This window comes from Propithecus coquereli, unplaced genomic scaffold, assembly GCF_000956105.1.
Source record: "Propithecus coquereli isolate 6110/MARCELLA unplaced genomic scaffold, Pcoq_1.0 Scaffold166, whole genome shotgun sequence".
In the NCBI taxonomy this organism is placed as follows: Eukaryota; Metazoa; Chordata; class Mammalia; order Primates; family Indriidae; genus Propithecus; species Propithecus coquereli.
Window position 1 is genome coordinate 4571058 of NW_012141191.1, and position 17115 is coordinate 4588172.

At 40.9% G+C, this 17115-nt stretch overlaps 1 protein-coding gene across 1 annotated transcript in view; it reads right to left on the bottom strand.

Annotated features, from left to right (window-relative positions):
* LOC105808032 (phosphoglucomutase-like protein 5) overlaps positions 1–16841 on the bottom strand; it is a 51467-nt gene extending 34626 nt beyond the window's left edge. Inside the window, exons 1-3 of the mRNA XM_012641590.1 lie at positions 16838–16841; positions 16583–16718; positions 12792–12975 (exon numbers count right to left, since the gene is read on the bottom strand). Coding sequence (XP_012497044.1) covers positions 12792–12975; positions 16583–16718; positions 16838–16841 — 324 coding nt within the window. The remainder of the gene's footprint in view (positions 1–12791; positions 12976–16582; positions 16719–16837) is intronic.
* Positions 16842–17115: the final 274 nt, after the last annotated feature.

Sequence of the window (17115 nt, forward strand, 5' to 3'; positions counted from 1 at the left end):
ATCAATTAAACCATGAGGCCAGCATTACCACTGACTAAGACTTGCCAAGTTTCTAATCATTCCTGAATTTCGACAATAGAATACCAATAATATACTTTGTTTTTATTTTTTAGGATATACCAGGGATTGGCAATATACAGTCTGTAGGCGAAATCTGACCTGCCACCTGTTTTTATAAATCAAGTCTTTCTGGGACATAGCCATGTCCACTCACTTATATATTGTCCATGGCTGCTTTTGTGCTACAGTGGCAGAGATGAATGGTTGTGACAGAGATCATCTATGCCACGGACCTAAAATATTTAATATCTAGCCCTTTACAGAAAATGTTTGCTGACCCCTGGTATAAACCATTACATTACCTACAACCTAGAATACTTATCCTTCAGCACTACACCAGAAAATAGAGAAAATAACCATCTGCCTTATCAAAATCTCGGTAGAGAGAAACTATGTTTATGAAGACTGTTAAAAGGATATACAATTCCTCCATTCCCCAGGTATCCCAGCAGTGTCTAGCCATAGATTCATCTGGACTATATCTGGCCCAAATCAACTTACTTCTGATCACCTACTCCTGACAGAAATGGATTTATTAAATTGCATTTTAGTTTTATATTCTCACTTTTATTGCAGGGTGCTACAAGTCATGGTCTTATAAAATCCACTTTTGTAGTCACTATAGGAATATTGTTAGAGACTGCATGACGCTCCACATGAGACATTTCCTCAAGAGCCAAGTATTAGGAAAGCCTTTCCTTCCCTGAGGAACTGGTATGCTTTTTCTTTCTGACAATACGAACTTTGTAACTAACCATATTTCCCTTTTCAATATGGCTGCCAGGATACTTAATGCCAAATTTGAGGTTCAGCCCAAGTGGATCCTTATGACTTGCATAACTATAAATTTTTCTTCTTCTGTTCTTGACTCTCTACTCTTATTTATGTATTCCCTAGTCTTCATTTCTGTTTCTTATTTATACTCTAACAACTTCATTATGTGCCTTTGCTGCCACAAATCCTCTTGAGAAACAAGACCCAGTGAAAATGAATAAAACAAGTTCTCATCACAATGTTAACCCTAAAATTTTGGAACTGCTGAGTTACGTCTGTGGGTCCTTCATCAGCTAAAAAGCTCTGGGAAAGCAGAGCCTTATACCTTGTTCACCATTTTATCCTCATAGCCCCTAGGACAACGCCCGGCACACAGTAGACCCTCCGTAAACATTTGTTGAATGAGTGTCACTGCATGTTCGACAACTACAGTGAGCACCACTGGAGTCCCTACTGAGGCAATCTCTGAAGTCCTGCCTCCACAGTTGGTGAGGACTCACAGGCCAAATGAAAATACACTCACGTTCTTCATGCTGAACTAGGGCTAATGTGTCCAGCTTGAAGAGTAGTTGCAAAAGATAAATTAATAAATAGAAATTACCTGGCATATCATCATGGCAGTTGCTCTACTATGTCTGTTCATCCTTTCTTTCTCAAAATATCCTAAGACAAGGGTTGGTTTTGGCTGAAAAGAAAGGAGTTGAACCATGGTTGGTTCCTGCCCCCAGTTGTATGATCTTAGACAAATCATTATTAGCCCATTAACTGTAAACTGCGGCACACTGGAATCAGTGTGAGGTCTTTAAAAAATGGTGGTGCTGGCCCTCATCCTAGACATTGTGATTTAATTCTTACGGGATATCACTTGGGCATTGAGATTGTAAAAGCTTTCCAGGTGATTCTAATGTGCAGTTAAATGCGGGAATCACTGCAGTAACCTCTTTTCTCTGGGTCACCTGCCTCTTCTATCAAGTGACTGGACTGTGCTACATGTCAGTGGTAGGAAGGTCTCTTTAGGACCATTGGACTGGGATCTTAGGAGGACCGTAACATAGCAAGGGCTAGTAAAACAACATCATTCTACTGAATCCTGAAATCTTCCTCTTAGGGCCTTATCAGCAGCAGAACCATTAGAAGTACCTCCTCTTGAGCCATCTGACAGTAACTGTTTTTAGCACAATCTTCTAAGATATTCCTGGAGCAACTGTGAAGGAATCCATGGTATCTCCCCACCGACAGCAGCTATAGTAGCTGGCATATCCAGGATGACACAACAGCCACAAGCTCAAAAAATGGAAAAAGATGCCCTCCTCCATTAGAAGACAACGTTAATTATGAGGCAGGGTGGGGAGTATCAAAAGAGCACTGCAGTTCCAGCCTAGCATTTTTCTTCCTTTGGCGTGCCTATGGATGTACGCTTCAATGACGACAATGGAGTTTTGCCCACTTAGCTTTGTCCCAATGAAGAACGATTGTTAAAAGATTTCATCTCCCTTGTCCACATGCAGCTATTTCCACACAAAAATCCTCACGTCTGCTTCCAGTTATCACTGTAGCTTCTCTTTTTCCCCCTAGATTTGCCCTATCTTTGATTTACTATTTATGGAGAGTCAGTTTGGAAATGATACAGGAATAGCAACTGGATAAACTCAGGGTAATATTCTGGCTTGGCCACTCTTTAGCTGGTGGTCTTGAGTAAGTCACTTAAGCTCTCTAAGCCTTAGTTTCCTAAAAGCCAGATGAAAAACAATACAGCCTAGCTTACTGGGTTGTCGAAAGCGTCATATCATAAAATATATGTGAAAAGTGCTTTGAAAATTATCAATCACTATATATTATTCTTATGCTAAACTTTTAATGAAAATGGTGCTATGCTCCAAGTTTTCCAACCTTCCAGATTTTGCAAATGATTACTAAATAAAGCCTCCATGCTGATGGTTTGTGATGCAGAAATGCATACTTATTTATTTTTAAATTAGGCAGAATTAAGATTCATTTTAAGAACTTTGCTATGCTCTCTCAAATCACTGCTAAACTCATGGATCCCTTACCATTTCTCTTCTTTGTACCTCTTATTGAACTGGCTTCTTTAGCAATAAAAAACTCTTTCATGATTGGTAAATTTAGACACTTAGGGTCCTGAAAGAAGGACCTTAGAGTCATCCAGGCACTTCCTGGAAGTTAAAACTTGCTCAAGGTAACATATTTAGTAAACAGAGGAGCTAGGACTTCAGTCTAGGTCTTCTGACTACAGCCTTATATTTGAGGTTGAACCATATGAATCTATTGATATTCATACACTGTTTCTCATGGGAGATGTTTAAACAATATCTTATATGTTTTGTATGGTTCCCCAATATGGCATAGAGCCTTATGTAGGGGAGGTATCTGATAAATGTTTGATAAATGAATGTTGGGGTTTCTGTTGATTTTGGTTTTCTTAAAAAAAGAAACCCATGTGTAAATCAATACAGGGAAGTCTACAAGTTACTAAATACACGCAGAGTTGCCAGATGTTAGTTTGGAGACTATAGAACATGTTGCAGCCAGGCGGAGAAGGATGAACTGTACATTACCAACAGTTATTTGGCAGCATCTAACCTAGTCAAATACCGACTTAGATGAATTCCAGGGGAAAACAGCATATGGCTCTGAAATCTGGTACAATGTCACATATACAGTAAGTTGGCCACACTAGGCATGCAAACCTGGAGACAAGACAGCCTTGGAAGAGAGAGACTCTGTGAGCCTATCTCAGATATTATCTCCCACAGGAAATCCCAACTATTTACCTGGAAACTTCAAGGTGAAAATGTAGCTTTGCAGCATCTGACCCATACTTTGTAGAAGCAAGCATGCAGCCTATAAAGCAGATTTGGATTGAACAGATATATCTCTCTACAAAAATAAAATTACCTAGAATTACCCATTTTTGTTTAAGTCACAGAGTTAGCTGTGAGCATGAGTTCAAAAGTGGTTGAACAAGGCAGCAGCTGGTCCATAGGGTGCCTTTGTATGAGTTACAAAAAGCTTCCCCCCTGCACGGACAAATTACAGAAAAGCATCCTTCCTCTGTCTGCCTTGGACTTCAGCTTCTCCTCCCCCGTTAGGCCGGGTGCCTTTGTGCAGTGTACTGACTGCACAGCCATACCTAGCTCCCCTGTTCTTGGAAGCAATTCTCATTTTTTCTTAAACAACCAACCAGCCCTGTTGGAGGCCAACAATTACAAAGAACTGTCTGGGGACAAATGGCTCCTTGAATGCACTTTTAAAGCACTCACTTGACAAAAACCATATTAGAGGATGAGAGAGCTGCTTGGAGAGTAAAGACTGGAAAGCTACTCCACATCCGGATTCCAACTATCAAAACTGAAACAATGGAACTAGGTCACACACGTTCTGTTTCCCCATTTTTTGGGCCAAAATGACTGCTGATCCCTGTTCACACAACACCCACCCAAGTTCTGGGATATGTTGGATTCAGACATACTTGCCCAGACAATAGCATAGCTTCCTCCCTTAGTTCCAGTGATAGCTTACAGCTTTTCCCTTTCATATTTGTGCTTCCTGGTGATGGTCACCCTCCTAACTACACAGAAACATAAGTATTTCAGTAGAAAGTAACTGTGATGTTATTCTAGAATGCTCAGATTCTTACTACATCTCTTAGGGAAATTTTACTACTGATATTTTAGACGATAGTTGTAAAGCAATCAACTCATGCCAGGGGAAGGTAATTGATTATAACAAAACTTCAATTAATCAGATGCAGGAGAATGAGAACTTCCCAACTAACCAGAAACAGTGTCTTCCTCACTCTATTTTCAAATCAGCCAACAGGTCGTTATAAAGCACTGAATACATACTTGGTCCTTGGAGGACAAATAGGAAAATCACAGGAAAAGTGGCTATTAGAAATATTTTTTTTAATCCATGGTTTTTAAGATGTCTTACCAAGAGGCATATTTAGTGCAACAAATAGCCCAATTGTCTTTATTTACTACAACTATAGTGTTGTAGAATGAGCACTCAAGTTCAGAATCATAATCATAGCTATTGTAACATCCATTGAGAGTGCTACAGAAAATCTCAGCTCTTTATCTGGAAAGCTAAACAACCATGTAACCACATTTGATTGAAGAAAAGCATATCATCTGATAAGATAGTTCCACCTGCGCCAGCTCCTACTCGTTGGTCAACGCACAGCGTAAATATCACCTCTTCATGGAGAGCTTTCCAGAGCCTTAGTCTAGATCAGTTCCTCCCACTATGCATGTACAAATAAATTCTTTCTCTGTAATACCGTTCAATAATCTCTATAGTAATTACAAGTTTAATGTCAATTTGTCTTCCCTGCTAGACTGTAAGCAGAGGGCAAGAATCTCAAATGTCCTGCATGCTATGGTATCCTCCACACCAGCGAGCTGACTGGCATATTGTAGTGTTTGGTAAATACTCACTGAATAGATAAAAACATGAATGAATCAAATTTCAACTACCTTCACCATATTATACTAAGTTAGGAAAGGAATGTATATTTATTAGAGGGATTTTTTTTTCAACATCACAATTTGCAATAGAAAAGGAATTTTTAAATTCACATTTAATCACAATATACTATATGTAATACACCCCACTCTTTAAACATTTCTGTTACTCAGTGTAGAAGGACTGTTTGTAGGTATACTAACTTTCAGATTTAACTAAATATTATAGGTGGGCTAATCAGTGCAACTGAAGTGATTTCTAAAGTCCTATTTCTAGACGGGCAAACCACATTCCAGCAAAAGGTACAATGATAATTGTTACTATTACAGTCTCTCAATTGGTTCATTGATTAAAATGTGATCAAAGTTGAAGTTGAAGGTTGACCAGTTAGCTCTGAAAACAACCTCAGTCTTCAAGTTCTAGACTCTTCAGTTGACATTATTCCGTTGCCATTATACATTGCTGCCTGTGATGACACCTGGGTAAGCTTCTCTACATCTGCTGACCAGGGGTTGGTAGCAGGTCCACTGTAAAAGCACAGCATGCTGGAACTAAAATGTGATTTCAAGATAGCTAACTTACTTTATTATTTCTAAATACAGAAATTAAAAATGCACACACCTCCCTGCACATTAAAATAACAACTCTAAAAGGAAACTGACTTCAGAATCAGTCTTCAAAGTGTGTTTTCCTCTGAACTAATTTCAAATGGCTTTTTTTTTCTCTCCAGATTAAAGACAACATCAAAATGTTTCCACACCACTGCATCACTTGAAGAGGTATTAATAAGGTCAGAGCTATCTGACATAAATTGGATTTGGTTTTCCACATCAGCTAGCTGGTATGCATCTATTTACATCAGGTTTTTTAATGTCAGCTGAACTGTTACTTGCAAACAACTTTAGCATTGGTAGAACTTCCTAAGTTTTGAGCTGGAAGACAGAAATAGAAGAGGAGTTGGATGAGTCATGAAGAGACTCAGTAGCTTAAATTTTGCTCCTGAAATGTCCAAGTTTTTCATTTCCAAGCTAATTTTTAAAATATAGGTCATAGTTCTGGATTGATGCCCACTGTCATGGCAATATGCTGTCTCTCAGCCTGGGCCCATTTCTGTTGTATTATCCTTCACTCACAACACCAGCATTGGACTATTCCTTCTATCAGAGCTGGGCCATAACTATGGGCACTGATGTGGAGATTCCAGGACTTAGATCACGAGTAAGAGATGGGGAAGAAATGACAGCAAGAGACAATCTTGGTATTGATAATGTTCCTTGGGATATTGACAGTGGAGGGAAGAGAGAGAATGCCCAGCACAGTGGAAACCCTCGATGTTTGCACAATGAATTCACCCTTGAAGAAAGAGTAGGCCACCCTTCGGGCCATGTGGAATCTCCTAACCTTCCCTCATCTTTCCCATCTCTTTATAAGGCATGAATTGGGAACTTAAACTAGTCAGCAATTTGATCAAACTGCTCCCCTACTCTCATAGTAGCTATTGGCTAATTTTTCCCACTTATATTTAAGGAAACCAGCATCAGTCATTCATGTGACTAGATTTTACTTGAAAATAAACAGTGCCATTTCCCCATGGGAAGATAGAAGGAAGAACTGTAGTTGTTGAACCATGCCTCATTAAATTGCTATTTCTAAGCCAAACAGAGTCTCTCTTGGGCCCTGTTTAAGGGAAGGCACACATCAACTTTTCTCTTGGCACCCAAGGTCACAAATATATCAGACACTTGGAGGCAGTCATAGTAAATCCCATGAAACTCGACAAGCCACGGTGAGGCCAGAAAGGACTCTGGGATTTCACATCAGGGGTTGAGAGCTTCAGGGATTTCCTTCTTGCTCCTTGAATGACCTCGTGGGGTCTCACAGGCAGGAAAGACTTCACCGAACATTTCCACAGCAGTGGAATCAGCAGGGGTCAGGGTGTGGTTATCACCAGAACAGGATTTTAATTTCATTTTGGGTACAGAAGCATTTCTACTTTATCTCTAGGGATGTATACAAAACAGATTTTTTTTTTCCTCCCCATAGTCTATTTCCTGACTCTGACCTCAAGTCAAGGACAAAAAGGAGACCAAGCTGCCTTAAAAAACCTTTTCCTTTCTGAAGCAGAGTGTGTGTGTGTTTGGAGGGGTGACTTGGAGGCGGCAGAGAAATGTGAGTTTGAATCAGCTCACAGATGACTCAGAAACTGAGGAGGTCTTTTCATGTCTTCACATGACACCCTGCAAAGTTGCATTTATTTTTCTGCTTTTCTTATCATATGTGGCTCATTAAATGCCATGATCTGTCTTTCCCAAGGATGCTCTTTTAGCATAACTAATTTTAGTTAACCATTTACTAGCATTCATTATGTGCCAGGATTTAACGTGTATTATCTCACTTAATTCTCCCAATGGCTATATGAGGTAGCCACAATTATTGTTCCTGTTTTCACAGATAAGAAAATGCAGGCACAGAAAGGTTGAATAACTCGCCTAAGATAACTCAGCAAGGAGGTGGCAGAGTCCAGATGCAAACCCAAGACTCTGAATTAAGCCCATGCGACTTAAACATTGCTCACTGGCTTTGCAGTAGCACCAGGAGGCCTGGGGTGCTCTGGAGCAGAACATCGTGTTTAAGGATAATTTCTGGATAAAACAGGAATAGCAAAAAAAAAAAAATGGTTCAAAATTTTGTTGTTGAAAACCATTTCTGTTATCTACTTTTTTCCCTTAGTGAGTAGAATTTAAAGCAAACAAGAGATAACTGGGAATCCCCCAGGACCTTGAGATCATTAATCTGAACCTCAAATTTCACTGCAAAGCATTTTAAAAATAGAATAAATAGAAGAGTGTTTTCAAACCCTAAGGGCATACTGAAGATTATTTGTAAAAATATATACTTGATTGCACATGAGAGAGAGAATAAGAGATTTATCCTTTCCTCAAACTGATATTCAGTCAAATTAAGGATTCTGGTAAGAGCTGGGGAGGAAACTGATAGTTCTTGAGCATCGATTAGGTACCAGCCACTGTACCTGGGGCTTTATAGGACTTTCTCCTCAAACCTTCTCCATTACCCTACATATATGGTAAATATCACCAGCCCATTTCCCAGTTGAGGTTCAGAGAAGTTAAGGAACATGCCCAAAGTCACAAATGTAGGCAGTGACAAAGCTGGCCTTCAAATCCTTCAAACTGTGACTCAAACGCAATAGAATACTGAAGAGGACCACAGAGAACTGCCTCCCATAGCAAGCAGAGATTTTACAGTATTGTGATTCCCTTGGGTTCTGTTAACAGGGAGACATACTTCTGTTTCTCCTTATGGAGATTAAATATCCTTCTATATCAATTTAAAAATAACCTGTATTATAGTAGGTTGTTTTAAAATAATACTATGTTAAAATAATGACATAGTGTATTAATTTGTTTTGCATTGCTATAAAGGAATACCAGAGGCTGGGTAACTTATTGTACAAAGAAAAGACGTATATTCAGCCCACAGTTCTGCAGACTGAAAAGAAACATGGCACCAGCATCTGTTTCTGGTGAGGGCTTCAAGGAGCTTCCAACTGTGGTGAAAGGAGAAGGGGGAGCAGGCGTGTCACACAGGGAGAGAAGGAACAAGAGAGAGCCCACTCTTTTAAACGACCAGCTCTCACATGAAAACTAACAGAGCAAGGACTCACGCATTATCACAAGGAGGGCACCAAGCCACTCATGAGGGATCCATCCCCCTGAAGAAAACAACTCCCACCAGGCCTCGCCTCCAACACTGGGGATGGAACTTCAAGATGAGCTTTGGAGGGCCAAGGATCCAGATATATCACATGATAACAAGGGTTAATGAAGATGTGGAAAAATTGGAAGCCTCACACACTGTTGGTAGGAATGTAAAATGGTAGGCAATTACTTCTGAAGACTATATGGCAGTTCCTTTCAGGGTTAAAGAGAGTTACCACTTGACCCAGCAATTCTACTCCCAGGTATATACTCAAGAGAATTGAAAACCTACGTCCACATAAAACCTTGTCTATGAATGTCTACAGAAGTGTAATTCATAATAACCAAAAAGTGGAAACAACCCAAATGTTCATCAACTGGTGAATGGATAAACAAAATGTGGTATATCCACACAATGGAATGTTAATTGGCAATAAAAGGAATAAAGTACTGATATACGGTACAACACGGATGAACCCTGAAAACATTACATTAAGTGAAAGAAATTAGTCACAATGGACCACATATTATATGATTCCATTTATAGGAAATGCCCAGAGTAGGCGAATCCATGGAGACAGAAAGTAGATCAGGGCTTGCCAGGGGCTGGGGGTGAGAGGGATGTTAGAAGAAAGATGACCACCACAGAGCACAAGGTTTTTTTTGAGAGGTGATGAAAAATGTTCTGAAATTGATTGTGGCGATGACTGCACAACTTTGTAAATATACTAGAAACCATTGAAGTGTACACTTTAAATGAGTGAAATGTATGGTATGTGAATTATATCTCAATAATGCTGTTATATATTCATATTAAAAACTGTACTATAAAAAAACAAATTATGCATTTAGTACGCTCTCAATAAATATCCATTGAACAAATGCATCAATGTACTTTGACTATTTTAAAAATAATACTACTTCATTTAAATTCAAATATGTCTTTTTGGTATCTATAGTTTGAAAACTCATGCTTATTTTGCAAAATGTGACCTGAAGTGTGCCCCAGATTCAACTACTCCTGGAGGTGAATGCTGATCTCTGTTCACATCCTAAGAGTGCTGCAACAGCACACCACACTATGCAGGGATTCCTTCGCTGCCGAACAAGACCAGCTGTGGCAAAAGAACCATCTGTGGCTTGCTGACAATGAGGATGTCACTGGGTGTTAACTGGTCTCTCATCACACTCGCTGAGCCAAACCCCAGACCTGCAGAGAACTTCAGTGTGACTCACGGCCACCAGCCAATGAAGATGTGACTTGGGCCCTGGAATCTGGGAAAATGAACAACAATCTTCTTTTCTTCTTTCCTAGAAAAACTCTCAAGAGCAGGTCCTGGTAGCACTTACCTATTTATAGCCACATCTAAGCTCAGATGGGAGAACATGGAAGGCAGGGCGGGGCGGGGCAGGGAGGAATCAATTCCAGAGTAAAAATGGCAGCCAATACACAGGGTTGTAGAGGGGGAAGGGAAATGGAATAAATAGATGTCAGAACTAGAGATCCAGCGGAGGAATTAGCCTGACGTGAATGGTTAAATTAAAAAAAAAAAAAAAAGTATCCAAATGCTGAGTACATTGGGGAACATACGAGGTAGAGTAATATTGAATAAACAGCAAAACAAATTAGCTCCACAGACAAGCCTCGCGGGGGTGGGGAACCTACAGCCGTGGGGCCACATGTGGCCTTCTGGATCCTTGAGTGTGGCCTTTTGACTGAATCCAAATTATACAGAACAAATCCTTTTAATAAGGGTTCCCCACCCCTGCACGGGCCTCCAACAAATGGTGCCCAAGCCTTCCTCATCAATGAACAAAAACCTCCCAAGGATACTTTAGAAAGCACTTTACATCGCTTGAATTCTACACTAACAAAAACGAAATAAGCCTCGGAATTAGGAAAAGTTTGTCCCGAGGGCCCTATGTAAACTGAAAGTGGGAAAGTGGTACAAAACTGGAAAAGACTTATCTGGGGCACAGGGGCTCAAAGATGCAGCTGAGCTCCTGACTTTGTATCTGCAAGGACTGATTCATCGTTGTTATTTCAGAGTGAATTCAGTCCAGGCTACAAGCAATCTTCCTTGAGTGAAACAAAACACAACCAGAGAAACGTATTGTACAAGCTCTATATAAAAGATAGCTAGAAGCTTTTGTGTATTTTATTTCATTCCATTTCTAAAACAATTCTGTGAGATAGGTGTTTTACAAAGAAGGAAGAAACTGTAGCTCAAAGAAATCAAGCAACTTCCCCAAAGTCATACAACTATTAAGCGGCAGGGGTAGGATTTGATTCTGAGTCTTCTAACTTCTTATCCACTATTTTCTCTACTATCATTTTCCAAAGTAAGGCTGTAATCCTTGTGTTGGGCCACTGTAGGGCTTCTAGAATGAGAGACTGACTTTTTTTTTCTTTTTCTTTTTTTTTGAGACAGAATCTCGCTCTGTTGCCCGGGCTAGAGTACCATGGCGTCAGCCTAGCTCAGAGCAACCTCAAACTCCTGGGCTCAAGCAATCCTCCTGGGTAGCTGGGACTACAGGCATGCACCACCACACCCAGCTAATTTTTTCTATATATTTTTAGCTGTCCAAGTAATTTCTTTCTATTTTTTAGTAGAGACGGGGTCTCGCTCTTGCTCAGGCTGGTCTTGAACTCCTGAGCTCGAACAATCCACGCCCAGCCTGACTTTTTGATGTACGTGAAAGATTACCACAAAACTAAGCAAACCAGAGAGAAAATATCAAGAGGGAAACAAGAGAGCATTGGGATTTGGAATATCTGAGGGGGCCCTAGGAAAAGGAGGATATAGGATATACTAGTCAAATTAAAATAGTAACTACCATGATACAAGGGTTGTCCGGAAAGTATCCAGCCATTGTTAATACAATGAGAATGGTTACATGGCCGGATACTTTCCAGACAGCCCTCATATATAGTCCGAAAAGACCTGAAGCTTCTGACTTGTTTTACAGTCTGTGCCTAGGAAGAATGTATAAAAACATAAGAATCTGGAAATTTTAGAATAGAACTTCTCTTAATGTTACTCATGGTATGTTATTTAGACTGTAAACATTAACATATGCCCCCAGAGGGGCCAATATTTGCCATCGCCAATAAATAAACAAAAATGAGAAGTAAAATAGTTGTAGTGACTTTATTAACCTTTCTTACATGTTTCACAAAGATGAAACCATAATAGATGGTGTGGTTGACTTTGCCACTCATCTATGATAATCATTCTCATCCATATGTCTTCCTTTTGGGTTTTCTGGGCAAATTTTTCAACTGATTCTTCCCTACCACGGTACCAAACCCATGTGGCTAAGCTCCTATGATTCCTCAATGATATAAGGTAATAGAAGGCGAAATATCCCTGTACCTGGGGGTCCCAAGGGCAGGGATCTTTTGCTCGTGGAAACTTTTCTGAATCCAATAATGGCCACCACACAAGAGCACTTGAAGGCTACAAGTATTTTAGAAGGAAATGTTGGGTCTATATATATTTGAGGTATTGGCCCATCTATTACCAAGTAGAAAGAATACTGGACAGAGAGGACCCATGTTCTAATCCACTCTCTGCCACTAACTAGTCAGTGACCTTCATCAAGGGCTTTCCTCTTTCCTGGCTGCAGAGTTCTCAACTGTAGAATGAGGGCTCAGAACAGATCATCCCTAAAGACCTCTCCAACTCTAGGACACTTTGGCCACTGGTTCTGTCTAACAACCTGTTTTAGTGACTCCATAGCGAGTACCTGTTTCTTGGTCACGGTGCCATCCACAGGGTCCACGTACTCAAAGCTATCTGTCTTCGCCACACTGTAGACGTGGCTCCCCACGGCAAACTGCTGGCCAACGAAGGACTTGCCTGTGACCAGGGCCTCCAGGTCCCTCATGATGTAATAGGTCGTCTTGGGCTCCAGCCCCACATAGTCAAACCTGGTGAGGGAGGGCAGGACGCAGGACGAACAAGAACCTAATCAGAGAAGCAGCAATTGGGTGGGCCCCTTAAGGTCATCTAATCGTTGTTTCTGTTTTCTGGGCAGGGCAGCACAGAAAAGCACCCTCAACCAGCCTCCCATCTCCCACCTGACCCTTATCATCCATCCTCCCTACAGCAGCCCAAGTAATCTTGTGAATATCAAATCACACCACTCCTTTCCTGTAAGCCCCTCCAAAAACACCCATGATGTTGAGAACAAAACTCAAAGCCCTAACCACAGTGTATCAGGCATGTGGGATCCGCCCCTGTCCACCTTAGTGACTTGACTTTGTTCTGCTTTTCATCCTTGCTCACTTGTTCCTGCCACACTGGCCTCCTCTCCTGTGCTCAACGACACTTCAGCCTTTCCTGCCTCCGAGCGTCTGCCCGCACCGTGTGTTCTGTCTACCTCGTACACTCTTCCTCCAGCTATTCAATCCACTGGCTGATGCTCTGCCTTCAATATTTCAAACTTGCTGTCACCTCTAGAAAGTGACCTCTGACCATCTATCTAAGGTAGCTCCCTTCTTCCTCCTCTCTCATTGTCCTTTATATTTTCTTTGGGTAGTTATCCCAACCTATATCTCGTTTGTATACCTGTTTACTTATCATCTGTCTTTGCCCACCAGAATGTGAGCCCCAAGAGGGCAGAGACCTTAGCTGCCTTGTTCTCTGCTACTTCTGGCTCGTAGGAAGTGCTACGTAAGTAGGGAATAAAAGGTGGGAGGAAGGAAAAGAAGGAAGAAAGCAAAGAGAGGAATCAACGAAGGCAAAGAGGGAGAGAGAAAGGAACAAAAGATGCTATAAAACTCTCTCTGAAACTTGGGAGAAATGTCACAATTGTTCTGTTTTAAGAGTTCTCCTAGTCAAGAGCATCAAACATAACAAGGAGGCTGGGAGGTGATTAGAAAAAAAGAGAAAAACTAAAACTAACAGTTACTGCCTTTGCTGTTGTGGGCTTTATAATATGATAACACATGCCAAGCAGCTGGCACAGTGCCAGGCACATCAGAGACTAATGGCACACCCGGGAGGGTCTGTTTAAGAGGGAAGCCCTGGGAGGGGCAGCTGTGCCCCAGCGGCTGTTGGAGGGGTCTCACATTTGGGCTTTCTGCAGCACAGAGAAAGGATGAGAGTTCTCAGAGCGAACTGAAAGAAGGAAGCTCTGAATAGCTATAACTAATTTTTTTTTTCCACCCAAGATCTTTTAAGACATCCAGTAAACATCAGGGTATTAGGCAAGATGGAAAATCCGGAATGATACCATGTCAAGCAATGGGTCCCCTGCATCTATATCCCTTCTTGTAATTCTCTTCCTCCTAGATAAGGTGCTTCTTCCCCAGCCTCAGGAAAAAAATCAAATCAAATCAAATAATAAAATAAAATAATATAAAAATAAGGAACCCCCTCAGGACATTCTTTTTCAGCACTGCATGTGTTCTGAAACTAGCTTCTGCTTAAAGACAGTCATTTGGAGAAGGTGAAGACCTCACCAAGCAAAGGGGCAGGAAGACGGGATAGGAGGGTGTAGTAGGAGATAGGGAGGCACTGAAAGAGATTTAAAAGTTGAGAAAAAACACAAATGCGATAGATTTGTTCAGTCTCTGGCTGAGGTCATCAGACAAGCCTGCCCAAATGTTCACCTTTACACACAAGCAGGACCTAGCACCACCTTCCACCCCCAATTCCCCTTCTGACCACCACCACCACTTCCAAGGAAAGAAACCTTTAAATGGAGAATTCCTTCTAGAGTCTACTCATACAAGGAAATTCATCCCGGAGATTTTCTCAGAGACAATTTCAGGCTCAGTATTAGTTAAACTGAAATTGTTTTATCTTCTCCCTGCCAAGAGAATTGTCAAGCTAGAAATAATTTCACTTCACAAGCACCTTTCAACTTGCCATTTGCTGGGAGCTGAAGGAAATATTGACCTTTCGTTCTACCGATTCCTGCCTCCCTTTTTATCTCTGTGATCTTTTTGGACAGAAATCTGAAACACAATTCATCGTCCTATAAGTAATTAAATCTCCATTGCATATTATTCTCTAATATGGCATTTGTTATGAGAAAGTAATTATCCTGTAAGTTCTTGGCCACAAAAAATAAACTATATTATAAATACACTTATCATAATACCAATTCTTCCAAACACCAGCAGAAGCCTAGATAATCATTCCACAAATTAGGAGAAACACATCTCTGACTCAAAGCAATCTCACTAAGCCAGAGGATGGCAATCATAATATATTTGATCAAGTTAGACTTTTTGAAAGAACCTTATGCAATAGAAGGATTTCACATGCCAATTGGCCCTTGGTATGCCAAAAACAAAAACAAAAACAAAATATAAAAATCAGGGGGTTTTGGCACTTTTTTAGAAATAACGATAAATAAAACAAGTTCCTACCTGCCTGCATTGAGAACCCTTTTTTGATGATACAATAAATAATTGGAGGTAGTCTACAGGCTATCACATCCTGAGCCTTCTTGACTAAACAAGAATTATGGCGTTGTCTATATTTCCCAGAAAGTTGTGAGCTCTTTGATTTTAATGAGTACTACCACAGGCTTCTTTATTCTCTGATATTTATCTAAGAAAACGACTTCTTGAGAGAAAAAACAATCACCTTATAAGGGAATTCTAAAGCCCTCTTTCTGTCCCTTAAGCTTTTGAAATACAACCAAACATCCAAAGTAGTTAACTATTCAAAAGCAAGCAAAATGAGATGCAATCTCTGTTTTTAAAACACAGAGAGCCTCTGAGACTACCCAAGGATTCACTTGCCCCCACCCTCAAGTTCTGCACAGTTAACAACCTTTCCTACTCCCTATCCCTAAACCATGACTTGGTACTAGATATGTTCACATATCTAGTAGGCAACCATGCATCTAGAACACTCTTTCTCTCTCTTACTTAAGCAACAGGAAAGGGATAGAGAGCCCCAACCCTAAGCTCCTACTCACTGACCTTTCCTCTTCCTCCTTCCTAGGTAATGTTTCCCTTTTCTGTGCCTCCTTTCATCAGACCAAAACTTTAGCAAAATCTAGGGCTCACGAACCATGTGGTCCATTCAAAGGATGCCAGCTCATGTGTTTTGGACATCGTCTGCCCCATTGGTGAGGAGATAAGACAAAAGTAGGGAGAGGATTACAACTGTCACGGCTTCTGTGTCTGCCCCCCTTCCTTAATAAGTATGGGTGCAAAACCAACAAGAAATGCCTCTGGTTTGACTGCACGACTCTCACAGCCACCATGCTCACTAAAGCACTTTAGTTCAAAGCTCTGTAGTTCAGATTTCCTCTTGGGATGGCCACCCACCATGCCCAGGCACTGATGAAAAGATTACAGAGAAATGTCACCAAGGAAATTTGTACCTTCCTGCTTGGTAGCCCTTGATGTCACCCCCAACCACCTATCAAGGGTGACCTGGCTTCAGCCTCTGTGTCCCTCAGATCTTCCTGAAAGATGCCTTCTTTTTAAGGTTCTAGTTCATCAGTTTTAGAAACCTGCTCTAAGACTAGTTCCGCAGGGTCCGTCCAGAGATCCTTCCCCTTCTCCTCACCTGCAATAGTAGTGGCGGCCAAATTTGGCCCAGTGATCTCGAACAATTTCCTCCACACTCTGCTTCCGGGCAGCGATAATGGAGAGCCAGACCAAGACAGCCCAGAGACCGTCTTTCTCTCGGAGGTGGTCAGAGCCTAAGGGAGAAAGAAACACTCTGCTGAGGATGCAATTCTGGGGCCAAAGTAAAAGCTAAACGAGCTAAGAAGACCAGTTAGCAATTGAATGTTAGACTGAAATGGTTAGATATATTTACCCATTATACCAAATATATGTCCCGTAATATATTTGCATTTCTGCAACCGAAATCCAAATAACACAAAATAACAAAAAATAAAACCCTGGAAATTGCTGAAGGGATCAAAGAGCCAAGTTGACACCACATTAGTCCAGTGATTTCATTCTTTTATTTAGTAAATATTCAATAATCCCTACGATATACCAAGCATTGTTCTACATCCTGGGACACAGCAGAGAAAAAGACAGCTCTTTACTCATAAAGCTGGAATTCAAGTAGGTAGAGACAAGCAAAAG